This window comes from Misgurnus anguillicaudatus, chromosome 12 (genome assembly GCF_027580225.2).
Source record: "Misgurnus anguillicaudatus chromosome 12, ASM2758022v2, whole genome shotgun sequence".
NCBI lineage: Eukaryota > Metazoa > Chordata > Actinopteri > Cypriniformes > Cobitidae > Misgurnus > Misgurnus anguillicaudatus.
Genome location: NC_073348.2, coordinates 13,643,879 through 13,671,114, shown reverse-complemented (window position 1 = coordinate 13,671,114; position 27,236 = coordinate 13,643,879). Strand labels below are relative to the sequence as shown.

At 36.3% G+C, this 27,236-nt stretch overlaps 1 protein-coding gene across 3 annotated transcripts in view; it reads left to right on the top strand.

Annotated features, from left to right (window-relative positions):
- plppr1 (phospholipid phosphatase related 1) overlaps positions 1–27,236 on the top strand; it is a 78,017-nt gene that overhangs the window by 28,431 nt on the left and 22,350 nt on the right. For 2 of the 3 annotated variants that reach the window (XM_055209220.2, XM_055209218.2), the window contains exons 2-3: positions 3,716–3,813; positions 26,686–26,874. In XM_055209220.2, the coding sequence (XP_055065195.1) occupies positions 3,754–3,813; positions 26,686–26,874 (249 nt within the window). In that variant the 5' untranslated portion in view covers positions 3,716–3,753. Of the gene's footprint in view, positions 1–3,572; positions 3,640–3,713; positions 3,814–26,685; positions 26,875–27,236 lie in introns of all 3 variants that reach the window. The other variant, XM_073873982.1, reaches the window with a different exon arrangement.

The following is a 27,236-nucleotide window of genomic DNA, read 5'->3' as shown; positions in this document are numbered from 1 at the left end:
CTACATTGCTATCTTCATATCGGCATCGGCCATCAAAACCCCCCCATATTGGACGACCTCTAATCACTTATATAACACTTATATAATGTTGAACCATTAGCTATTTACAACCTCTCATTGCACATTATTTAAATGTGTAAACTTTATGTTAATATAAACACTAATATGATTAAGTCAAGCGTAGCTCTTTTAAAAACTATACAAATGTAGTTCTGTGTGTTGATACTGACTCATCTTGTCATGATGTCTTACGTGTCACTCTTATCCTTTATGTTAGCATCATGGGAATAGTAACTGTTATCATTTTGACATCTGCAGTCTTCTTCTATAATTAACTGAAAATCTGCAATTCCTGTTGTCAAAGTGCACAGGTTTTTTCAGTTTGCCAGAAAACAAAAAGTCCCAGTGTTTAAAGGGTCCCAAGCAGGGCCTGAAGTTAACTTTTTTGACCACCTGCCACAGTGACTTTTTACCAGCCAGTTTTTTGCCTGAATAATGAATGAAAGCACTGTCTTTCTTGTATGAATTAAATATAATTATTTTTTTTAGAACTACAAAAGTGATTTTCTCTTTGTCTTAGGTTGTTAACATTAATGACACAGACTTAAGTATGTTAATTGAGGTTACTGTCTCTTTAAGACCCAACTAGCACAGACTGGTTTTTGACTCTAATTTATACATACACTTAAAGCAACACCAAAGAGGTTTTTTTACCTTAAAATAACGCTTCCAAAACAGTTTCAGTCGTTCATCCACTCTAAACAGGATGAACAGCACTTTCACATTCGCTTTGCAGCCCTCTATCGGCCAAAACTGCACTAAAGAAGTTTCCAACCGTCGGGTAGCGGTCCTATAGTCCGAGTGAATACTACAAAAACTTGCTTTACGGCAGACCTACAATCCAATCAGAGCCAGCTATGCCTCAATATTTATGACAGTGGGTAATGGACAATTACGCTTCTAACCTGTAGGGGGAGCAAAGAGCCAAAACTCTTTGGTGTTGCTTTAAGACATAAACAAATGTTTTTATTAGAAAAAGAATACTCTGAAGATCATTTTGTTTATATGTGCCATGTCAAGAACAGAACGATTTTATGTATGCTTGCTTTTTGAAACGCGTCTCTCAATTTTTTCAAACTGCGTTGCTTTCATGGACATCAGTGTCTTGACCGTCTTTTTTTTACTTTTCTTTGACATCCTCTTAATTTTGTTAGTTATAAATTTCCGCTGACCTCTTTACCCCAGTAATGTGCTGCCACATTTTAAGCTAAAATCAGACAAAATGGCGGATTTCGGTGAAATGTAAAAAACCCAACAATGAATGAATCACTCAATTTGCATTGGCTACTCGCCAATTTGGACGGTAGATTGACAGTGTTACCCGCCAATTGCAAAATTCACCCGCATTTGGCAGGTGGTCGGGTGTTTATTTCAGGCCTGGTCCCAAGCGTCAATTTTTAGACTGATGAAGGAATGAAATTGAATGCAGGTAGTAAGTAAATGATTTATTCCTGAGGATAAAGTTATTCCACTTTTGAGTTACACTCAAATATTTGATTAAGTTACGTTAGTTATTTGATTAATATTGACTTAAGCTGAAAAGTAACCAGACTTTATTTCAAAGCTCAAAACTCTTTCTATGGGGTTTATGTCATGTAAAAGTGAACCATGTATAATACTTCCTCTTTAAAATGTTTTAAGTTGCACTTGTTTGGCAGTATGTAGTGTTTATGATATGGACAATGTAAGACAAATTCCATTCTCCCTGTTGCATTAAGCCACGTTAACATTTTGAGTCAATATAAATTAAACGTTTCTAGATTGACTTGAATAAGTGGGTGGATGGAGTGAGTCCATCTCTTTGTGAATTTTGTACACTTCTTTCAGCTAGAAATGTTAATACCGTAAAACTTCAAATAATAGCCGAGTCCCAAATAGACGCCTGTCTCTTTTAGGGCTCGGTCACACCAAAAGCGCTTTAAACGCTTGCAAACGCAAGGCGCGACGCACTGCCTTTTTTAAAAAAGAGCAGTGCAGCGCGGCTTTTCATATTGCTAAGCAACCACCGAGTCAGCTGTCTTGTCAATCAAATATTGAAGCGTGAGCGCTCTTTTGCTGTTAACTGTCATATTAGCAGAAACTTTAAAAAGAGGGCGCTTGCTCTGACCTTGTTTGAGGGTGAGAGGTGCACAAACACGCAGGAGAGAGTGAGCGAGTGGAGTCCGGTTCTTCAAACCAACTGTAAACTTCCCTCGCCACAACGTAAGGCCCGCCTCTCCCCTCATTCGATTGGACAATGGAAGACGCGAATGACGTCAGGCGCTCCTCCGCTCTCAGCGCTCCTTCAAAAACGCGTGCGCGGCAGGCGGCAGAAAACCGCAAGGCGCTCGGCGCGCATAAACAGCGCGCAAACGCGCCCTGCCCATAGAATATCATTCAAAAAAGGCGCCTGCAACTGCCATAAACGCTTTTGGTGTGACTGAGCCCTTAGACGTCTGGTGTGACGACAGGTTTGGGTAAATAAACGCCTGTCTCAAATAAAGGCCTGGTCTGTTTTTTAGTTTCGGGTTGTATTTAATCTTCTAAAACCCGTCAGATAGTCTGTTTAAGACAGTTCTATGGTGCAGATTGAACACGCTAAAGTTTGTTTTGCTTACTGGTAGATGTCACGTGACAGACGCAGTCGTTCCGTTACTCATCACTATGACAACACAACAAGCTTCGTCGCTAGGATTGAGGTGATGATGACAGTAGCGAAGTGGCAATCGAGAGAGTCAGGACTTTTCCCCGTGTGGCCGGTAGTGTTTTGGGGCCGCTGATAATAGCCGGGCTTTCAGTCTTTTGTCATGCATGCTCTCCCGCCACACATTGTATTTCTCACGCGGAAACACTATTTATCATATTTAATATGCTGCAGCGCCTAAAATGTATCTGGCCGCACTGCTTTCTCTCTCTATCAAGCCCGTCTTCCCTAGAGTTCTAGTCGAGCGAGCCAATACAAAAAAAAGAAAGAGGCTACACAATAGCCAATCAGAAAATAGCACTGTTGTATCTGGGTAAGATTTCACGCAAAAACCAATAAAAAAACATATAATTGTTTGCTTTATTTATACTGCCAATAATTTAAGACTGTTGTTATTACACGAACTAATTTGTTAAACACATTCAAATTAAAAATAAAACGTAATATGTGGTAACATCCTGCTGTCATGCTGGAACAATTAAATTAAAAGCCTCTTTTAGACGCCTGGTGTGATGATAGGTTTGGGAAAATAAAAGCCCGGGCTATTATTTGAAGTTTTACGGTAAATCCAATGCATGCATTGATCCAAAAACAGAAACCAAAATGTCCTGTTTTTTTCATGCAGTGGCTATGTATTATGCCTGTATTTTCTCAAGCTTTATAAAATAAAGTTTTATAACATTGTTCTATATTTTCTTATATATTCCAAGATATATAAATATAAGAAAAAAAACAAAAAAATATATTTCATAATTTTATGAATTCTTGACATTTTCTCTGTTTGCGTTTACAAGAGTGCATGCAAACAGTGGTATTCTTCTGTTTTCAGCGCATTGCAATGCATCCAATGTACAACTGTCCAATTGTCATTCACACAGTTCAGGAGCAAATAAAGCTCATATTAGTAAATCTACTGTTATTAAAGTGATTTTTATTAAATGCATTATTAATTTTATAATTATTTCTCTTTAGATTGCCAGTTGTGGACCTTTCGACTAAACTGATACAAGATGGCTTCCGATAATACACAACGCAGTTACTCCATCATTCCTTGCTTCATCTTTGTAGAGGTAAGATTGGCTGCTTTGACAGACAAATTATAATTTTTAGTTGTAATTTGACAGTTATAATGTTGATTTTGGGCCCTATCTTGCACCCAGCGCAATTGACTTTGTCAGTGACGCATGTATCATTCGTATTTTGCACCGGTGCACAGCGGGTTTTTCCCTCCACAGACGCACGTCGGCAAACTAGGGAATGAACTTGCGCTCCCTGGGTGGTTCAGCGCAAAAAAGGAGGCGTGTTCCGGCGCAAACTATCCCTGATGCTATTTTGCAGTTTCAAAAAACAATTGCGCCACTGACCAAAAAAAAATAGTCTAAAGTCAGTGGCGCGCTGCGTGTGGTTCATTATGCTATTTTAAGGGCGCATGCTTGACCATAATGTATAGCGTGCACAACGCGCACACACTTTGCTTATCTAATCTACACAGATGCAACAGTTATTTTTTCAAATCATAAACTGTTACAATAAAAAATATTAACACATGAGATAAGGGAAATCATAGTGGTGAGCATTGTGGTGATAGTTTTTATTTATTGTGTGGCTGCGTTAAGAAATTCTCATGCAAATAACGATTCAAATATTTTCATAAGTTTGTTGTGTGGCTGTATTACGTTTGTTTTAGGTCAATAATAATCAAAATGTTTTCATAAGAAACCTTAATGTATATGAACTTGATTTGTAAGTGTACTTTGGGGTTGGACCTTGCTTGCGTTTCTTGGGTCCGATTTCAAAGCCCCCAAACCCTTTCAGCGGTGAGGGTGGACGCAGCGATGTCCTCTGCGGGCGTCAGGTCATGTGTAGAGGCAGATCCACCTCCCGTTACACGGTGTGCCTGATTTATGCTGGCAAGCTTGGGATTCCCCCGTCTCCTGACATCATTGTAGCGCTTGATGCAACGATGGGGATGCCAGCTGATGGCTATTTCCTCTCACGCCTGTTTAACCTACGCTGATTTGGGCAGGTTTCTCCTATCCCCATACAAAACAACTTCTCTGTCTTTGACTGCTCTTACAAGAACGTCGGTCTCCTCGGCTGTGAACCGCACCTGGCGTGCGCCTGGTAAATCCGTCATAATAATAGCAACCCGCCATGGAACTTGCGCCCTTGCGTTTAAAAGGAATGTTGGATAGCGTTCTGATTGGTTTATTTGACGTTACGCCCAAACCACACCTATGAATAATGAACCTACTTCAGACCAACACCTTATTGATTTGCGCCTGGCGCAAGAGTTATTTTTCCTGCCGGGAAAATAGCAACAGCGCCCAAGATCCGCCCACAAAGTCACTTGCGCTTTGCGATTAGCACCTGCGTTTCAGATCGTTAAAATAGGGCCCTTTATGTCCTTTCTAGACGTTTTTGTTCATAGCACATGTCTAGCATTCAAAGGTGCAGTGCGTAGATTTTAGAGGCTCTAGCAGAGAGATTGTGAATGGCAACCAACGGCTCAGTCAACCGTTCACCGCAACTCATAGAGAAGCTACGGTAGCCACCACAGGACAAACATGTTGTCGTCTAAGACAAAATACAGTTGTGACAAAACGTGCTTCGTAGAGCAGTTTGTCCATTTAGGATGACAATAGAAGCAAAATGGCAACTTCGATGTAAGGGGACCCGCTCTGTATGTAGATAAAAATGGCTCATTCTAAGGTAATAAACACATAAAGGTTCATTATGTAAGGTCTTTATACACCACTGATAATATAGTTTTGTAGATTATATTGCTTTTCTGTCATTAGATCTTTCTAAAAGTTACACACTGCACCTTTAATTAAAACTTCTTTTAAAAGGATAGTTTGGGCAAAAATGATATTAAACCCATGATTTACTCACCCACAAGCCGTCCGACATGCATATGTCCTTAATTTTTATTAGGAATTATAAATATTAGAATTCATATTAAACTCAAAAGATATCGAAAACAAATACTATTTCATATTATTATAGTTAAAGGTGACATAGAATGATTGAACAGAGTATTTATACTTGTTCTGTGATGTGACATGTAGACAATTTTTTTTTGTTTGGGTCTGTAATGCCTTAGAAGCTTCCTAAAAACCTCTCTCAGATAGCTCTATTAGGGTGGGGGATTCAGAGGTGGAAAAAGTAATAAAATATTGTACTCAAGTAAAAGTAAAGTTACTTTAATAATATTTTACTTAAGTAAAAGTAAAGTTACTTGTCAAAAAATCTACTCAAGTAAAAGTAAAAAGTAAGTCATTTTAACTTTACTCAGAGTAAAAGTTACTTTTTTATAGCGGGAAGAGGTGGAGGATTCTAGTATAGTTCAAAAACGACAAGGGAATATAAATCTTAAACTAGTTGTTTTTAATTGTAGGAACATCTTTACAATTAAAGTGCAATAACAAAAAGTTAATAAAATAAAAAGCTTTTTGAAAGTAAGAAACATTTATGGAATTGTTTAATGATTTTTACATGTGAGTTATGCACTTTTGAAGGTGGTCAGCAGCTTGTAAATACAATCACTATAGTAAGGTTGTAATTGATGTTTTGCTGGTAACATACATTCTTTTATTAAACTATATATAGTTTAAATGAGCATATAATGAGATGAGTGCCATGTCTATATACATTTGACACGTTTATTATCTTCTTACTTCCCTGACCTGGGTACCTGATGACCTTCATTCTTCTCTCTCTCTCTCTCTCTCTCTCTCTCTCACTCTCTCTCTCTCTCTCTCTCTCTCTCTCTCTCTCTCTCTCTCTCTCTGCAATGTCTAATGACCTGCGCATTCTCGAGGACGTTTTGAAGTTGTTTGACTTGACGCGAAGCTGCTATACCTCGCGTCATGCAATTTCGTACTTAAGAGCATGAATCCTACCTTTCATAGAAATGAAAAACTTGCTTCGCGTCAGTGGAAAGTGGTCGCTTAAATATGACCAGGGGTTTATTTCATAAGATTTGAACTGAGGCGGGTCTGCATTAGCGCGCCTGTCTCGTCCGTCTCCATGGTTCTTTTTGCGCGTTCCCCCGAGCCCCGCCCATTTACATGCGTTGCGCGTCTTTATCACCTTGCTTTTTAAAATATTTTTTTACTCAGTAACGGATATGATTTAAAATGTAGCGAAGTACAACACTTTAAATAAAACATACTTAAGTAAAAGTACAGATTTTAAAAACTACTCAAAAAAGTAAAAATACACAAAAAAACTACTCAATTACAGTAACGTGAGTAAATGTAATTCGTTACTTTCCACCTCTGGGGGGATTTTAAACAACTGGTTTTGCACCTATTTGGCTCCCCCTAATGGCTTAACTTGCAATCTCATTACTGATTGGCTGACTTTGCTGCCACTCAAAAAGTGTAGCCAATTATTTTAAAGTGGAGGGGCAGTTAGATGCCTGTGATGTCATAAGCATCAGTTTTTCAGATTGGGCTGATTGAGACTGAGATGTTTAGCATGTTTAGCACTTTTTGTATGTTTGTGAATGTGGGTAGACTACCATTATTCAACAAAGACAAGGTAAAATGTTTTTTTTTCATTCTCTTTCCCCTTTAATATATTTAATTCGAATTTTTCAAATTGTGCAGAAAGCAGTTTTTTTCTCTAGAAGTCCTTGAATATAGGATGAAAGACAACAAATGATGATTAACAATGAATTTTGTGTATAGTTCACAGGGGTGTCATGATTCTCCAAATCCTCGATTCGATTACATTTTTGATTCTAAGGTTTTTTTAAGAACAGGTTGCTATGGCATTTTTAGACTAGACTTTTATGAAATATAATATCTGACCTTGAACCCGGAGATGCCCTGCCATGTTAGTCATGCTGCCAGTGGAAAAATATGGTACACGCACATACCTAATAAAACGAAACTTCTGTCAGTGCTTTGCATCTTAAAAACGCGCCTTTATTACCGCCAGACGAGATTGTGAGACGGTACCCCAATAAGTCATGTTTAAATGCGGTTTTCTTACCTAAAATAAGTTGTTCTGAAACTTAAACGGATCTCAGTTCAGAGAAACGACCAGTCCTGTCACAGACGGCACTCTGCTGTGCACGCGTGCGTGCTCTGATTAAGTTCAGCGGAAGGCGGGTGGCAGCATCAACAATTCCATTTTTAAATTCGAAGTTCGAGGTTGTGACTTAATTTCGATCGATTTCGATTTAAAAATCGAAACCGTGACACCCTTAATAGTACAAATCATACACCATATGCACTTCTGTAACTTTCACCAGCAAAATAAATAAATAATGAAAATATTAAAAAGTGCTGTGATGACCTTAGCACAGCAGTAAGCATCTCATTACTGCGGTGATGTGGTGAGCAGTTATCGTCACAGCCCTACTGTGTATTAATAAATTTGCCTTTTTGTTCGCCTAAACAAAATTGCGCAATGCTTTCAGATTCTTGTTTGTTTGTATTTATCGCTCTGTAGAAGAATGTGCTAATGTGCGCAGGCACGTAATGTTTCTCTTTGCAAAGTGACAACATCACCATCTACTGGCCTGGCATGCATAATACAGCATTTTTAGTCATTTTCGCGGATCCATGTAAACGCTTTGACGACATTAAAAAAATACTAATGAAAAACAATTACGTTTTTTTGCTACATTGAGTTTGTGTAAATGTAGCCTAACCCTGTTTCTTATAAGCAGCTTATAAGATGGAAACTTTAAGGGAATTGTTTACTTAAAAATATAATTATCTCATTATTTACTCACCCACGCATGGCATGACTTCCCTATGGTTTATGACTACCTATGGTATTTACTCACCCACATATGATTTCTTTTCATGAGCTGAACACTAGGGTTGCCGCGGTGACAGAATTTTCTCACCGGTTAATCGGCGCGTCACAAACCCGGTGATCCCGGTTTCACCGGGTGGGAGGGGCTTATAAATGCGCATGCAGACGTGCACATTTTACTTTCACTTTTGAATTACGCAACTGTTTAAATGCAGTGCTTGCGTACGCTGCGTTAAATCGCGTATGAATTTGCGTGCAATGCGAGTGCAACAGCTGGTTTATTTAAGTGCTTAAGTTAATGTGCCCAGGTAATTCGCACAGAACCCGCCAGTCCCAAGCAGAGCAACCGGCTACTTCTCCATAAAGCGCTGCTTGAATGATCAATGATGGGTTTATTATTTTTCTTGATGAAAAACACAAGAACAAAACGATCTCGGTTATATTAAACATCATATATGTATATTATAACAAAAACGAGTAACCTAACCACGCGGCTTCTGCCTTCGTCTGGTCAGTCAGCTTGCCTTGCACACTCTGACAGGAATAAATTAAATCTGACACCTGCTGCTCTGTGACGTGACGCGCGTTCAGCTCCGCTAAATTCAGTCTGCAGACACATTCAGTTGTAAGTGTTTGCTCTCTCTAACGAAACTAAATGATTTAATTACACGAAAATATCAAAACGACGGTGAAAGACGGTGTCGCGGTGGGCAAGTGATCTAACCGGTGAGAGGCTGAAGCACCGGTTATCACCGTTTCACCGACCATCGCGGCAAGCCTACTGAACACCAAGGGTTTTATAAAAACATGCTGTCATTATACGTCAGTTACTGCAATCTCACTGGTTCTTGAATGTCTCTTGAATCGTTGTTAGCCTATATTTAATTTGTTTAGGGAACTCACAAGATTTTAAGTTTTTTAATGTTTGTACCTATTCTTGATTATAGTTGCCTTTCTCCCTTTATGCCAGTGATTTGTTTATTTTTGTGGTGGTGTAAAATGTCTTACCAGTCTGCTTGGCCAAATATGTAAATAGATGCACCATGTGCAAAGCTTCTCAAACAGATTTAAGTTGTTTTTCATGCAACCAGAGATGAAATTCGTTTTAAAAAGCGTTTGTCACAGAGGTGCATTTTAGGGGACAAATTCTCTGTTCTGCAGTGCATTCATTAAACGCATGTATATGATTCATCTTTTTGTCTGCGCCTCTAGATTCGCTTGCAGCCTTCACGAAACATCAGAGACAGAAAGTAGGACACACAAAAATGATCATACAGTCTAATGCTCGCTTAGTGAAGACACTGAGAAATCTGTCCTTTAGGCCAAAAAGCGTGTCCAATATGGTGACATATGCCAGCTAGCTTTTCTCTCAGTTACTTACTGTGCAGGAACTGGATTCAGGCCATATTGTCAGGGTGTTGTTCCTGTTTGAGCGGTCAGTGATTTGGGCCCGTTTTCTAGGGACTGACAAATAACAAGGCTGAAAATAGGGGAGGGAGTCAACAGGGATTTGGCAATGCAAGACTATTAGTCACAAGGCTACAATTAATTATTTTTTTATACCATTTTGTTTGTTTATATTTTTACTTTAAAGACAATTTATAGATTTGGAAACACTTGAAGACAGGTTTCTATAATAAATGCATGTAAATGCAGTTACCATTGATTCTCAGGTTATCAGAACTGTACATACATTAAAGGCACAATATGTAAGATTATTGCATTACTACTAGCAGTTTTATGTGTTTTGTTCACTTACGTAGTTAAATTATACCAAATGTTTTCAGTAATGTTTGAATCCAAAAAATTCACAATTTTTACCAGTGAAACGCCCCTTCTTTGTCACCTGTCAGTGAAGTCATGTTCATGTTATTCAATTCAATTTTATTTAAGTAGTGCTTTTTACAATGGTTTAATTGTTCCAAAGCAGCTTTACATTATTAACTCATTCCCTGCCATTGACGAGTTATCAAGTCAATTAAGAGAAAACGCTTGCCTGCCAATGATGAGAATTTCCGGCTTTCCGCAATACTGCTAATATCCATCAGGTGGCTATGTCTTCCACAACTTTTACAACCGTAAGTAACGCCTTACGAAAAAGAGAAAGAACTTTGTGTATGTTTTAAAGATTGCTCTGCATCTGATCTCTATCAAAAGTCCTTCACAAAGATGAAATTATCTCAGCTTTTGCTGAAAATTTGGTGTTTTTGAAGAAACCTACCCATGTTTGAGAGATGATAAAAAGAGAACTAATGAAGGTAGGATGAAAGTTTTTTTTTTTAAAGATGATGGTCTGTTCTTTCATTTGATATATTGAATGTTTATATTATATTTATAAAAGAGCATTTTTTGGAAGGCATTAAAATTTTGTGAATATCATGAAAAATGCTGGCGTTGGCTGGCAACGTTTTTTTTTAAAAACGCTGGTGGGGAAAGAGTTAAAAGAAAGAGAAAACAGAGGACAACAAAATGTTATCCTTGGTGTACACTTTTACTGTTGTAGAAATCAGTAGATGTGTTTGACTGTATGCAGCGCTGCGCAGGCAAATCAGCATATTCAGTATTGTTACAGTGGTTCTAAAGCAGCACTGTAGTGTTACTCTCCTGATACTTTTATGTCTAATTGATCTCCGCAGCACTGCATGCAATCGAACACACCTCATGGCAAAACATGAAAATGTGCATCTCATGAAAAAAAATACGGCAGTACTATTTGTAGCGATGAGCATGGCCATCTGTTGTTGTTTCTGTCAAGCCACTCTGTTGGCTTACGTTATTATGTAATGATTATAAAACTTTATTTCATTACATCATCCATGAACATGACTTGAATCCCATTGAATTTCACACTCCTTCAAAGCATCATCAAGCTACGGATTTGTTGATATTTTGTGATCTCTAGTGTGAAAAATACATATTGTGCCTTTAACTTTTTTAATTTTAAACCATTTCAGTATTTATGGCATCATTCAGAACTGTTCATGAAAGTCTTTGGAAATGAATATTGTGGTTGTGAAAACCCATTAGAAATTATTTTGAAAACCTATGCCTCAAATGCTAATAGTCTTTTAGATTTGAGTAATACATACTGAACAGTTCTTTTGATTCTCATGAAAGGTGTGACAGTTAAATTTGGGCCCTGCCTGTGAGACACACTCAGCCTGCTGCAGTCTGAGATCTTCTCCCTGTACACAAATCACCTATTTCCCAATAACGTCAGACACAATTAATTATTCAGTAAGCCACAAATGTTTCAGCCATCCACTGGTGCTTTAAGTCTCTCTGTAAGAGTAAAGCTCTTTAAATCTTAAATGTGCCACGTGTTATTTTTTTTCGTTTTGCCTTTGCAAATTTCCTTTAGTTTTTTATGGCCTCTGATAAAGCATTAAAGGGATAGTTAACCTTAAAATGAAAATTCTGTCATCATTTACTCATCCTCATGTTGTTTTTAACCTGTATGAATAAATTTTTTCTGATGAACTTAAAAGAAGATATTTTAAAAAATGATGCAGATAGTGACTATTGACTTCCAAAGTAGAAATAAAAAAATATGATGGAATTTAATGGGTACCGTCAACTGTGTGCTTACCATCATTTATCAAAATTCCTTCTTTTATGTTCATCAGAAAAAAGAAATTCATACAGGTTTAGTACAACATGAAGATGAATAAATTTTGACAGAATTTGAATTTTAAAGTGAACTATCCCTTTAAATAATGAGTGTTTAGGAGTTATAATACATACATATAACTGTGTGCGGATATTCCCCATTTTTCTGAGATTATAGTACTTTGGAACTACGTATTGGACTAGCTGTGTTCTTTGATATTACACATTTGGCGCGTCTCTTCTTATGTGACTTCTGTTACTTTTAACTCTTTCCCCACCAGCGTTTTTTTTTTTTAAGTTGCCAGGCAGCACCAGCATTTTTCATGATTTTCACAAAAGTTGAATGCCTTCCAGAAAATGTTCTTCTTTAAATATATTAACATACAATATACCAAATGAAAGAACAGACTTTGCTTTAAAAAAAAGTTTCATCCTTCCTTCATTAGTTCTCTTGTAATCACCTCTGAAATATTTATTCAAAAACACAAAAATTTGTGAGCTATCTTTAAAACATAGACGGACATGCAGCTGGTTGCTCTTGGGTGATACTTCCGGGTTTTATAAGTTGCTGAAGAGCCGGAAAAACTCGTCATTGGCTGGGAAGTGTTTTCCCTTGATTGGTGAGATAACTCGTCAGTGGCGGTGAAAGAGTTAATGCCTTCCAGACAATGTTCTTCTTTAAATATATTTAAATATATATTTTAAATAAATGTTTTAAATATATCTTACTTTGTTCTCTTTTTATCACTTATATGGGTAAGTTAATACCAAATTTTGAGCAAAAAGCTGAGATAATTGCATTTTTGTAAAGAACTTTTGATAGAGATCAGATTCAGAGCGATGATTAAAACCTACACATAGTTTTTACTGTTTTGCCTTAGCGGAAATATGGATTGCCGTTAAAACTTGTCATTGGCAGGAAAGCGTTTTCTCTTAATGACGAGTTAAGTGGCAGGGAAAGAGGTAAACAACCATCCCACCCACAGCTAGTTAGATTTAGTCATTGGATGGCACACCTGAATGTACTCAGACCGTTTTTGTTTGTCCAAGCTGTCATGTAAGAAAAATGTATAGGCAGCTGGTTGTCATCGCAGAAATAAGCCTTGACAGTGTGATCAGAATAATTTACATCTAATGTTCATTATAAGCACTTTCTCCAGTGATCAAACTATTCTTTTTTTAATGTATTTAGTTGGGGTTAATTTTGTAAACAGTCTGTGGATGACCTGAAATTCGCCTGTGTTCTACACAAGGGATTGTTTAAGTTTATCTTTGTGAATGTATGAGTAGAGCTTCTCAAATCCAAACAAAAATGGCTGACGGCTCATCAAGCCGCCAAACTGTACCAGCTGCTGAGTGCCTTCAGCAAATTCACTATTCACTGAACAAACAGCAGGCATTTAAGCAATGTCTGTCTAATTAATGGGAAGATAGTTTAGTACTGGACGACTGGTGATTATTTTAGAGATGTACAGTAATTATCAGATTAAAATAAATTAGCTAAATTCAGTTTGACTGACTAAAGTCTTTTCTTCTACAATTACACACCACATACAGTTTTAGGTTCAAAACAAATCGATGGTAAATCAGAGACGCACATCTATCATGTCAGTTTATATTACATGAAGTCTGGTCGTGTTACATCTCTTTGCTCTCTTTGAGCAATAACATGGTTGGATGTTACTTTTAATGTGTATAACTAATTACACATATTCTAAATGTAAATGAACTATACTGGGCTATGGCTTTGATGTGAACTAATAACTTTATTTTTATTTTAAGGGTAAGCCCATGTCCCAGTTCCATGTCCCAGATTTACAAAAAGCATTCTTAAGAAATTATTATTGAATTATTTCAAGATAAAATATATGTTTGTAAGAAAAAGAGCTTTCAAAATCTTTACTTAAAAACATTTTAATTGTTTTCTTAAGAATAAAATGACAAGCTTTGACATTAAATATTCTATATTGCTCATAAGGTAACAATACTCTTATTAGTCAATTAATCTTTTTAACACCTTAGCGATTATAGAGAAGTTTTTAAGTTTTTAACATATAACATATAACTTGCATTTTAAACATGCAATACATTTAATATCTGTTGCATACTATAGAAGATATTATTTATAGTGTAACAGAGGATAGCTAGTGTATAAATGTGTATATTAAGTATGAAATTTCTCCTTAATAAACTAATCCTTGGAAAATAAACAGTTAATATTGTGATTTCCGTCAAAAATTGTAACATTTAAAAAAATCGTATTAACAAAAAATAAAAATAAATAAATAAAACATCTTATCTATCGAGATTTAAGTCATTAGTCATTTAGCAGGCGCTTTTTTTAAAGAATAGAAGCAATTACAACAACACGAGAACAACAATACAAGTACTATTAAATTGTAATTAATGTAATTTGAATTCTTATTAATTTTTGTTGTTAAGAATCAAGTAAAAAAATACAGAACATTCTTAAAGGAACAGTATGTAAGAATTCTATATTAATTAATCATAAAATGGCCCTGATATGTCACTAGACATTAAGAAATCATTTTCATTTCAAATACTTATATTACTGACAACAGTGTTATGGCCAGGATATTGTCATTTAAAAAGTGGAGTTGCAGCCCCCAACTGATGTTTATGTGGTCATGTTGTGTATTGGCCACCAGTTGTAAGATTGCAGTACCAGTTTTAGCCACAAGTTTTGTGATTGTAGTACCAGTTTTGACCACAATCCTACATACTGTTCCTTTAACTTTTTGGCAGTTAAGAATAATTTCCTTAAGAATGTTTTGTGAATCTGACCTCAGATTCCTATTTCATGGGGTCTTAAGGTAATGACTGAATGTGTAGAAGTCCAAACAGAAGCATAAGATTATCTTTTGCATCTGCACTACTGCATCAAAATTGAACTAGTTATCCAAGCAGTAGGGGAGAGCAGGGTACAACCTAACGCTTTCTGGTTTTGGCTCAATCATTAAAATTGTTTTTGAGTTTATAATAATGAGTCTATAATAGACAGGTATCTACACTATTCATCATCCCTCATCTAACCATAGATCAATTATACATGGATTCAAATGTCTAAATAAGTGAGAAAAGCAGCACAATTATGACAAAAAAAAAACATTGTTATGTGTGACCTAGTCTGTAAAAACCATACTTAAGTCTCAATATCAAATTCTGAGATAATGAAAATCAAAGTCTGATTTTAGCCATTCATTTCATTATGATTTTATTCTTTGACGTGACCTTTTTCGATCAATATTAACAATATGAACAAAAATAAATTTTGATAAAATTTTTGATAAGACACATTTATTTTGTTGGCAGCCAGCAATCATTAGTGTGTAGCCTATTTAAAACAACGGCAAGAATTACGCTAACGTTAGCGGTTTTCATATTGTTAGTGCTGAGGGGTTAGTTGTAACACAGCGTTACAACTAACCCCGCTGGGTGAAAATATTTTCAAGCCTACCAAAAAAGTTGCTAAGAGCTGCAGACATATTTCAAAATGATGCTATGTTTTAGTCAACAAGACACTGATTATTATGACATAACATTGGTTTTGACATCTTACACACCCAACTCAGAAACTGAAATAACATATGATGAAAAAATTTACTTACATGCTACCAAAACACTCAATAACTCTATGGAAAAAAATGATACCTTTTTATACATTTGCGGGAGACTGTCTTTTAACAGTGTGAAAACATTATTGGAAAAACAAATGCTCAACCCTGTGCAACAATGTAAACTAACCCAGCATTAGTTTTTGCCCCGCACACCCCTACTAGTGAATCACACACCATTAAAACCATTTTTACAGCACAATTATACAAATAGACCATCTACTCCTTTAATTCATTTGATTTAGCAATGAACAGAATGATAAATCGGTGTTCTCTGAAGTCGTTCATCATGTGCGCTGTATAGCCATGTCCCATTGAACTGTGTACTGTAAATTGTCTGACTAGTCGTATTCCCGACACGTACAGCCTGTTATGATTGATTGTGGTTGTCTGGAACAGCTGTAGCTTGACTTTGTATAGTTAAGTTCTGATCTGCTCTAGAGAGAAGTCAAGTGAAGGTGAACTGATGGCATGTGCTTTCTTATCTGAGGGATTATAAAAAAAATAGATCTTAACATTTTCTGTTGAAAGTGTGAGTGGGGACTGCTGCAGTACAATTGTACAGTTTTTTTAGGGGTTTTCTTAATGACGTTTTAAAAAGGCCCATGCCAGATCTCTAAAGCTGTGTCCCAAATCACACACTTATACACTATCCTACATCATTTTGTATAAATAGTGCAAGAAGTGTGTTCACATAAAAATTAAAAAAAAGGATAAATACCTTAAATTCTTAAATTGAGATGCACTGTCTTGGTAAGCAAGTGCTTAAGATATTAAGTCTTGTTTATTGAAATATATGTATTTGTATATGTACTTTTACTTTAACTTAAGTATGTTTTGTTTAAAGTATTGTACTTCGCTACATTTTAAATCATATCCGTTACTGAGTAAAATAAAAAAAAGAAAGGTGATAAAGACGCACAACAGATGATTGATGGGCGAGGGAACGCGCAAAAAGAACCAGGGAGACGGACGAGACAGGCGCGCGCTAATGCAGACCCGCCTCAGTTCAAATCTTATGAAAGAAACCCTGGTCATATTTAAGCGACCACTTTCCACTGACGCGAAGCGAGTGTTTCATTCCTATGAAAGGTAAGAATCATGCTCTCGAGTACGAAATTGCAGACCGGGTTTTACCGCTTATTTGCACGACGCGTTTTTAATACAATGCGAATTATCCTCCGCAGTCTAGCAGCTTCGCGTCCTCGTGAATGCGCAGGTCATTAGACATGCGAGAGAGAGAGAGAATAAAGGTCTGACATCAGGTACCCAGGTGACCTGCTGACCACCTTCAAAAGTGCATAACTCACATGTAAAATCATTAAATAATTCCATAAATGTTTCTTAGTTTAAAAAAGCTTTTTATTTTAATTTTAACTTTTTGTTATTGCACTTTAATTGTAAAGATGTTCCTACAATTAAAAATAACTAGTTTGAGATGTATATTCCCTTGTCGTTTTTGAACTATACTAAAATCCTCCACCTCTCCCCGCTGTAAAAAAAGTAACTTTTACTCTGAGTAAAGTTAAAATTATTTACTTTTACTTGAGTAGATTTTTAGACCAGTAACTTTACTTTACTTAAGTAAAATATTATTGAAGTAACTTTACTTTTACTTGAGTACAATATTTTAGTACTTTTTCCACCTCCATTAGTAATACTACACACATTATTTAAAAATATACTCAGGTACTTAATTGCTTGTGTATTTACTTATTATTGAATCGATATCGAAGGAAGCAAGCCAATATTGAATTGAATCTAATCGAATTGAATCGAAGCCTCAAGAATCGAAATCGAATCGAATTGTGAAATTCCTAACAATACCCAGCCCTACTCCCCACTGTAAAAAAGTAACTTTTACTCTGAGTAAAATTAAAATGACTTACTTTTTAGTTTTACTTGAGTAGATTTTTAGACCAGTAACTTTACTTTTACTTAAGTAGAATATTTTATTACTCTTTCCACCTCTGCATTCATGTGTATTAAAATTAAATTTGTGTCCGTTCATAGAGAAAGAGAAACATTTTTATATGTACACCTTTCCTTGAAAGTACAATTTTGCCTGTATTATTGGTGTCCCCTTCAAAAATTGTTCTTGAAAAATGTTATGTTTATTGTCCCCCCCAACATTTAGATTACATTTTCGCCCGGTGTGCCATTATGAGTCAAAGACAGCACACCACACACAAACAGATTTTTAACCAGAGTCTTGACTGTAAACACAGGAAATCCCACAAAATCTCGCGAGACTTCAGAATAAGCATGGAGGACGATATGCAGGAAGAAATTTCAATGATAGTGCTTGGAATAATTTTTACAAAACACGTTGTATAAACATTCGTGCTGTTGCCACAAATCAACAAGCTGATCCTTCATTTCTGCTGTCCACATCAACTTCACTTTGGCCGTTTCTCAATCCGAAGGCTGTAGCCTGTGGAGGTCACATATGCAGGCTGCATACGTCATGATACCTGGTTTATTCAAGATAACTGAGCATTACATTCGCAAGTCCTAAGTATATTACAACAATATACGATAAACTAGGAATAATAGTAAATTTTATAACTGTTAATATTCTGAAATAAGACGTCTATGCAGCCTGGAAATGCGACCTACGGATTGAGAAGCGGCCTTTGTGCTGCGCCATGACTGCTTCCTTCTTTCATCATCTCGCTTTCTGATTGGATATGGTTTTGTTTCACATGATAATCTCAAGAGCCTGCTCGCGTTTGTCCTCGGGATTTCCCACACACATCAGGATTTCTGATCGTAAATATTTAATATTTAGCGGGTTCGGACACTCTTAACACACCTCACACCAAGGGAAAATCTGATAAGATAATCTGTAAAACCATTGCGATACTCGGGACATAGCTAGGATTGTCGGAAGGGGGGAAATCGGCCCAAAATCAGCCCGGCCTAAGTAAGAGGCTATTTACAACTGGTCACTTCATGCGTTTTCTCTGATCAGATAGCTATCTGATCGTAAAAAGACCAGGTGTTAATGCCGTCTGAAATGTTTTTGAGACGGATTTAAATCTGATCGCTCAAACCACTTCAGGAGGTGGTCTGGGACGCATTTCAGACGAAACTGAACAAGTGTAAATACATCTGGTTGATGAAACCACATATGTCACCTCTTACTCCTTCCAAATGTAAGCATGTCAAGCGGAAGTTAGCCAGCAAATAGGCAAACAAACAAAGACGACATGCTTATTGCTTTATGGAGTGGCAACAGCGGTAAAAAAACTTTCTAGAACCAATAAAAGTCCAATGACAAACTCAATTATATTAAACAAAGAAATAAATCTTTGAAAGGCAGTTTTGTGGAGGCTTTTCCCTGTTATGGACCTGTACGTTAAATCATTGCGACGTCACTCTTCTGCTGCTCTGTACTACGCGCTCATGCCTAGCAAGGAGATACGCATCCCCTGCCCAACATACAGTACAACATACAGTAAGTGCCGCCTTTTGTTGCATAAACGTCGTCTTAAGTTTTTTAAGGTGGAGTAATGAATAGTAGTGTATTTGCATTAAGACACCCATTTTTTTGTAATGCACTCATGTAACCAGAGAAATGAAATGCGGAATGCTTTTGAAGTGTTTGTCTATGAAACTGCTTTTACTTTCACTTATACTTCAATTTAGTACTACATTAGCATTATATGTTGGATAATAGTACTCTTCTAAAATGTATACACTATATGGTAAAGTACATACTAATTAGATGCATGTCATTCACACAAAATAAGTTAAGGTGATCTGACAACAGTGTAGCATAGTACAAACATTTGTAGAACAATGAATACGATTTTTACTTCTAAATAAAATTAAGACAGAATTTACTGTATACTCTGCACTATTCAGTAAATAGTAAGCTAGTATTCCATAAGCATGCTTCATTACACACATTATACAATTTATTTAAAAAAATACTACTAGTTATTTGAGCAGAATATAGTAGGTGGCCCATGAATTGCATACACATTTTAAATAAAAGATTTCTGAATTATCTACTACACTTGCTAAAATGTACAGTATTCAACAAAGCACGATGCAATGTAGCATACTTTTTTAGAAGATTTATTGCTTACTTTTAATGCAAAAAGAATAGTAAATGAAGCATAATATAGCATTTATTGCACAGTATTCATTAGTCTGTCCTCCTCTACAAACACACACACACACACACACACACACACAGCTTGACTCATGCCGCCAAGAACTCCTGTTCATAGTGTCATACTGCCTCCTGTAGGAGATCAGATAAACTGTGTGTACTCCTGTGTCACGCTTTCTGTTATTGTATTGTGGATTGGGAGATGATAAGGAGATCCAAAGGAAATGGCTAATTATCCTCTATAAAATCAGTTTCTACAGCTGAACAGATTGGTTTACATTCCTCAATGCTTTATGCATTAAGGATAAGATGTGTTGAACAGACATGAGATTAACAAATATTAATAGCTGTTTCATGACAAAAATATTTTTCTGAACTCAATTATATAGTGGATCAATCAACACTTCAAACGCTTTTTTTTACAGTTTTAGTTGCCCTAATACATTTTTAGTGGACCATCACAACATTTTGTTTCAAGAGTATGTTTTTATATGTGTCTAGATTATATATTAAATGTAAAGTTGTGTTTACAATGGCAATGCACAGTGTTTTAAAAAAAATTAACTCCAAGGTGGTTCTAAAATCCTTAAACACTTTTGTAAGACACAGTCTGTCTGTTTAGTAAAACAGATTTACTCAAGTCTCCCTGTTATAAAGACAGGTTCACGACAACTTCTGTGCTCAACATGACATCTAAGGGCCTTTATACACCTGGTCACTTCATGTGTTTTCTCTGATCGGATAGCTATCTGATTTGTTAAATACTAACATTGTGCAGATTCTGCAAGAAGTCTGTAAACTTATGAGCTCAGCTGTAGTTTTCAGCTTCTTTTCTGAAATCAAGTATTGAAATGGATGACTTGAAGTGCTAAATCAGTAATAGTGGCTTTAATGGGAGTAGACATGCTCTCCTGCTGGCTCTACAGTATAAACTGACCTTATATTACAGTATGAGTCAAGCATGAGGAGTCGTGACACGTTGACTCATGAAGTACTAATGAGTTGCTGACTCCGTACATTGCTGCTGGGTCTTATGGGCTGTTTCAGATTGTAAAAACTGTGTAAGAGCAGCCATTCAACCTGGTGTGATATTAATGCATCTGTCCTGATGTGACTGCTGCTGTAGTAGGGAATAGTTAAATTTATAGGGTGCTGTGGTCTAGTGTTTATAGAAGTGTTTTAGAATTAATACATAATATTACAACATACCATTGAATACCACAGAACATTTTGTAAATGCAAAACTAACGTGTTGACAGTTTAAATATTTTAAAAGACAGCATTTAAACACCAGAAATATTATAATACACAGATATTTTCAGTCATATCATGATCACATAATGTCTCATACGATAGTTGCAAGGAGACCAAAAAGAAATATGATAACCATCCACAACAAAAAATTAATTGGTAACACTTTACAATAAGGTTCATTAGTTAACATTCATTAACGTATTAACGAACATGAACAAACCATGAGCAATACATTTGTTACAGTGTTTATTAATCTTTGTTAATGTTAGTTAGAATCATTATATTGTTTGTTCATGTTAGTTCACAGTGCATTAACTAACGTGAACAAGATTTTAATAAAGCATTAGTAATTGTTGAAATTAACATAAACAAAGATTAATAAATTCTGTATAAGTGCAGTTCATGTTAACAAATGTAGTTAACTAATGTTACCAAAAGAACCTTATCGTAAAGTGTTACCATATTACCACCCAGTAAAATTACATTGTTGACATATAGCCAGAGATACTGTACTGTATATAAAAAAGTCTCTTTAGGAAAGTCGTGCCACTCAGTGGCCATGTTTGCAACGCCTCCCAGCAGTTATTTCTGTCATGCAAAACTAAAGTCTTTTCTGCTTAAATGGGGAAAGACAGACATTTCTAAACTTAGATTAGAAATATATATCTGACCAAAAATTAAACCTAATAAAAACTGTACTGTTTCTTAACCCTTGTGGGTTGTTCCAATTAACTACCCTTTCGGGTTGTTCGTGTAGGCCACTGAACGCCACTGAATTAAACGGCTGTAAGAATCTATCAGATTCATATTTTTTCTATTGTTTTTTCTTAAATCTGTTAATCACACTCAGTACTGATCAAAACTACCAAATGTTTACAAAAGTTCCATGATTTTAACTTTTTAATTGCCAAGTTCATAAGTGATGTCACTGATTTGGGAAAAAAACACAAATTGATTTTCAATACAAAAAGTGATTGTAGACTGGATTTTTTTAAACCTTTTTCACAATCGTGGACTTGTCATAGATTGGTAAAAATATTGGCTTTGATGCATTTTTAGTTCTTGTGCAGCATCAGTTTTTATTTTTTTCTCCCTAATTGGTTGTTTGTGGCTTTTTTTGCCCCATTTGACATTTTATTATCATACATTCTTGATCCTTTGTGTTTTTTTCTTTTGCAAAGAGGTAAAATTTGTCATTTTTACTGTTGAACACCATGTGGCACCATTAACCCTTTAGTAGCCCTGTGCAAAAAACAGAGCTTAATTTCTGGCTTTCCATTCATGTATGCTTTGGCACATATTTCAAGTAGTATTTTTCAGGTAGTATAGACACTCCAAAAAATCACTTAAAGCTTCTTTAACTGGCCTGTAATAAAGTATATGCTGTGAAGAGTTAAATAAATGTTACATAATACAGTAGACAAATTGTGCCTGTGGCCGTTCTACAAAGACACTTTCTGGCATGTTTCATGAGAAGCCCTTTATGTAACCCTGAGTAGCATAAGGACTGTTTATGAGAGGAAAAATAGCTTGAAGTGTAATAGTGTAAGTGGGCCTAATGCAAACAGATGGACAGAACTGCTCACCCTATAGACCCCTTAATCGCCTACGTCACTGTGACGTCACCGCTCTAGCTGGAGGCAAAACATAAGTAGGAACTCATAGCAGACGTGCAACAAGTTTGAGGTTTTGACTTTAAAATGTCATCTTGTTGTGTTTTTGGCTGCCAAAATAGAAGGAACAGCACTTTTGGTTCAAAACTAAAGTTTTACCGGATCCCGGCAGACATTCCTTCATAGAAATCAAGAGGACAATTGTGGTTGAATACAAAACGCTGTACAGACTGGATGGAGATGATCATAAATAATGCTTGTGTTTGCAGTGCACACTTCATATCAATTAAAATCATTTATGCATATGTACTGTTGTGTTGGTTTTATCTAGTACAAATCAGTACTAATCAAAGTTTCTGTTTTATAGGTGAAAAGTCGCCAACCTTCAGCGCTATTGTTTAGCTTAAATGTTAAACAAACATACTGCGAAAGATGTGCCATCCTTTGAATGGTCTCTTAAAATAATCCACATTGCTAATCATAGTTAGCCCAGTGATAACCACCCAAAAGTAATTAATATGTTGTCTAGGAAATATCCAAAACCTGGTTAAAATCGCGAGAGTTAATTTACAAAAATAGCTGTCACAGTCCTGCAGAATTAGTGACTTTACATATTCGGACAGTTCCTAACCTTCTTCTGCATCCATGTTTTATAAATCCCTCCAAAAACGTGCTAGCAACATTGCCTCCTTGGCTCTTTCTGCCTCCAGCTAAGCCCCACCCACACAAATACGTCACAATATTTACCAACTGTAAAAGGGTCTTTAACCAACTGCTATGTTGTTATAGGGTACCAAACAAGGCTTTAAAGGTATAGTTCACAAAAAAACAAAAATTCTGTCATCATTTACTCACCCTCATGTTGTTACAAACCTACGGAGCCCCTAAGGAGACATGGAGAAAAAATTTAATAAAGTTGCATTTCGCGTGCGCACGTGAAACAAAAAATCTGCACATGAAGGTTTCGCATGAGAACATGAAAGTTTCAAATGCTAGTTTGGAGTCAGTGATAAACAATTTTTCCCATTAAAGGGGGGTTAACGGTATTTCATGGATTGTAAATTATTAACACAGTTTAAGAGTTGGTTTCCTCATGCTAAACATACTGTAAGCAATTTGTCAAAAAAGCAGTTGAACGTGTTACAGAGTAAGGGTTCGGCAGGGTTCCTCCCGTAGCCCGTGACAACTCCTTCCGAATTTTTTTTTACGTTATCGGAAAAAATCGGTAAAGCTAATCTTTTTTTTTTATCTGATACAACTAAAGACTCTTCTGAGATATGAAGGATGTAGTACTACTCTATAGGTACTCCAGATTAACATCAGATATGCATATATATATATAGGAGGAGAACGGCGTCATTTCTAACACTATAAACCTCCGACCGAAACACTACGGGAATTTAAGGGAATTTCCCCAGATTTTGCTCAACTGGAATAATAAGTACAATTATCCGTAATTAATTATGCTAATTATTAAGATTTTAAACTGATTTAGCAGAATAATAATAACAATGAATTAATGTATTTGTCCAGCAAATACTCATAATTGTACATTTAAGAAGTTAATTCCGTGACCTTTAGAAAATAACATTCTTACTGCTATAAAGTATTTTTAAGCATGTAGCTTTAAGATCTTAAAGGCAGATTAATTGACATTGATTTCATGAGCATTGAACACTGAAACAATTCAGTTGTAAAATGCAAAACCGGTTTATTAAACTATGTTACACTACAAAAACACACAAGACTAACTATACATACAAACAACAAACGAGAAACCTATATGAAAGAGAAAGAGTGGGAAATTAAGAGAGTGAGAGAGAGAGAGAGAGAGAGAGAGAGAGAGAGAGAGTAAAAGAAGGGCAATATCACTATAGACTTCTGCACAAACCATCAGAACTCTAAGAATCACCTTAATTAAAATGGGCAATAACTTTTTACAGCGAATGAACAAGCAATACTTGCGTTGGCTTTTGTGAGGCACGTGTGTACGTCCGGCTGTATGGGCGCGTATGCGAGGAAGAGAGTTCCTGAGATTCTGGTCACGTGACGGAGTCCTTGGATGTGTCCGTAGGAGTTGAAGTTTAAGTCCAAGTGGCAGGGTACCCGAAACTAGAGGGATAGGGGTCCCACAGCCGGAAGCTGAGCTGAGAACTGTAAGCCAACTGTGAGCTGTGAGCAGGCCTCTTAACCTGAGCTTAGACCAACCCCTTTGAAGTTCAGATGACCAATCCGAATGGGTGTTGATCGAGCGGGAAGACAAGTCTTTGTTCTCCCAGAACTTAATCTACATGGTTTGTCTAATGCAGAGATGTTTCAATAATAACTTGGATTAATCTTAAATGAGTTTGATATCAGTTAGAATAAGATGATGCACATCATTGATCAGGAAAGGAAAAGGGAATTATTTAGAGTGTAGACAAGATATTACTTAAACACACATCAAATAGTAATGTGAATTATGAGACATACTAAGATAAACAAAGCATCCCTATAGTGTTACAAGAAAGTGGTTCATTACAGATACAAACATGCAATACAAGGATATATAATATATACAATTTAAACCATGAACTGCAGGGGGTCCACCAAATGATAATAATAATAATAATACATAAGTCTTATATAGCGCTTTTCAAAGGACGCAAAGACGCTTTACAAAATGAAACAAACAAACAAAAAATGAGAGTACTAATTAAATGATGTTTGACCACAAGCAATTTTTTGCTAAAACATAAAATATATGTACAAAAAAACGTTACATGTCCCCTTTAAGTTGTGCACGTGCGTGGCCGCGAAGGCGCGCGTTCAGTTTAATAAGCGGCCCAAAATAAAATATCTGAAGACTATAAATGTACACTCAGGAAGCAGCAGTAGCGACAGAAAAGGCATCATAAAACAGGTAAATCTTATAGGCATGTGTGTCTTTCTTTCAGAAAGTTATTTTAGGATCAGTGCGACATTGTCTCATCTAAGTTATATTTCTGAACTTGGACAGCTGTTTCACGCGGTTCAGATTTAAAGCGCTAACTCAAAAGGCAAATGACGTCAGACCGCGTCTGCATTATAAACTTTGACAAAACTATCGCTCGCATTTAAAAATGTATGAAACGCGCGCCGTGATGGTGCTTTGTGCAAGATTCATAGTCAGGTTGAAATCCGCCTCTCAAAAAGTTGCCCCAAAGAGACTCAATGCATGTTTTCTCCTGAGTCTGATATGAAGCTATGCAGAAAATAAACCTGCGTTACTCAAACTCGTGACAATGACGATACACGAGAAAGGCAACAAACCTCTGAATTATAAAGTAGCACAACCTCTATCCCCACCAGAATAGAGAGTCTTTGTGCCATTCACCATGATCAGTCATCTTTATAAACTGAAAGCACAGGTTCAGGTAAATTCACAGTAAAATGAAAATCTATTACACTGCAAATACCTTAAAATAATATTATATTATTTTTATTATATTCATATTCATATTATTATTATTATTATATTCATATAAAAACTAAATCTACTTTAACAAAACAATTATGCATGTACAACAACAGCATAATAGTGGCAATGTACTGTCTTAATATAGTATGGCTGTGTGACAATATGGTTTGTTTCTATTTTATAAAACAGTTCCAGTCCTTGATTCTGATTGGTCAATAGTTGTACTTTAAGATTGCTTTGAGGTGTTAATTTGCTTAGATTGGTGCAATAAAGACAGCCAGAGAGAGTCGATAGGTCTGGAAATGTGTGTTATCAGGATATTAGGATCTTCTGATGAAAGCGTCCGAGCAGACCTGGTGACAAAACTCAATCTACGGTCACAGCATGAAACCGTTAACGACCCAGACTGAAGAAACCTCCAGTTGACGTCCAGACAGATGTTACAATATATATATTATAGAAAGTTTATTTTGCTCTCTCTCTTTCTCCAGTTGGTCATCATGGCTGGGACGGTGCTGCTGGCATACTATTTTGAATGCACAGACACGTTTGGAATCCACATTCAAGGTTTCTTCTGTAATGATGCTGACCTGATGAAGCCCTACCCTGGGGTGGAAGAGAGCAGCTTTATCCCTCCTCTCATTCTCTACTGCGTGGTGGCAGCCGCACCCACAGCTATCGTAAGTGTAACATTGCCTATATACAACAGCTCAGCAGAAATCTGAAAGTATGTTTTTAAGTACGAAAAACGTGTCTCAAATTGAAGCAGAATCATTGGTTTACAATTCTCATTGGGGGCATTAAAATTTGACTGAAGTTTTGTTCGCTTTGCTGAAAATGTCTTTCTATGATGTTCACCACCGGCATATAAAAAGTCTTATTCCAAGGAGGGAAAAACAGAATTACATCCAAACCACATTTCTGGTACCAGTAATGATTGCTTTGCTTAAGGTTAATGTCACAGTAAGTTAACCCTGCTTTTAGAATACCTTACAGGGTCTGTCAAACGGAAATAAAATAAAAGATGTATCCAAATTAATAA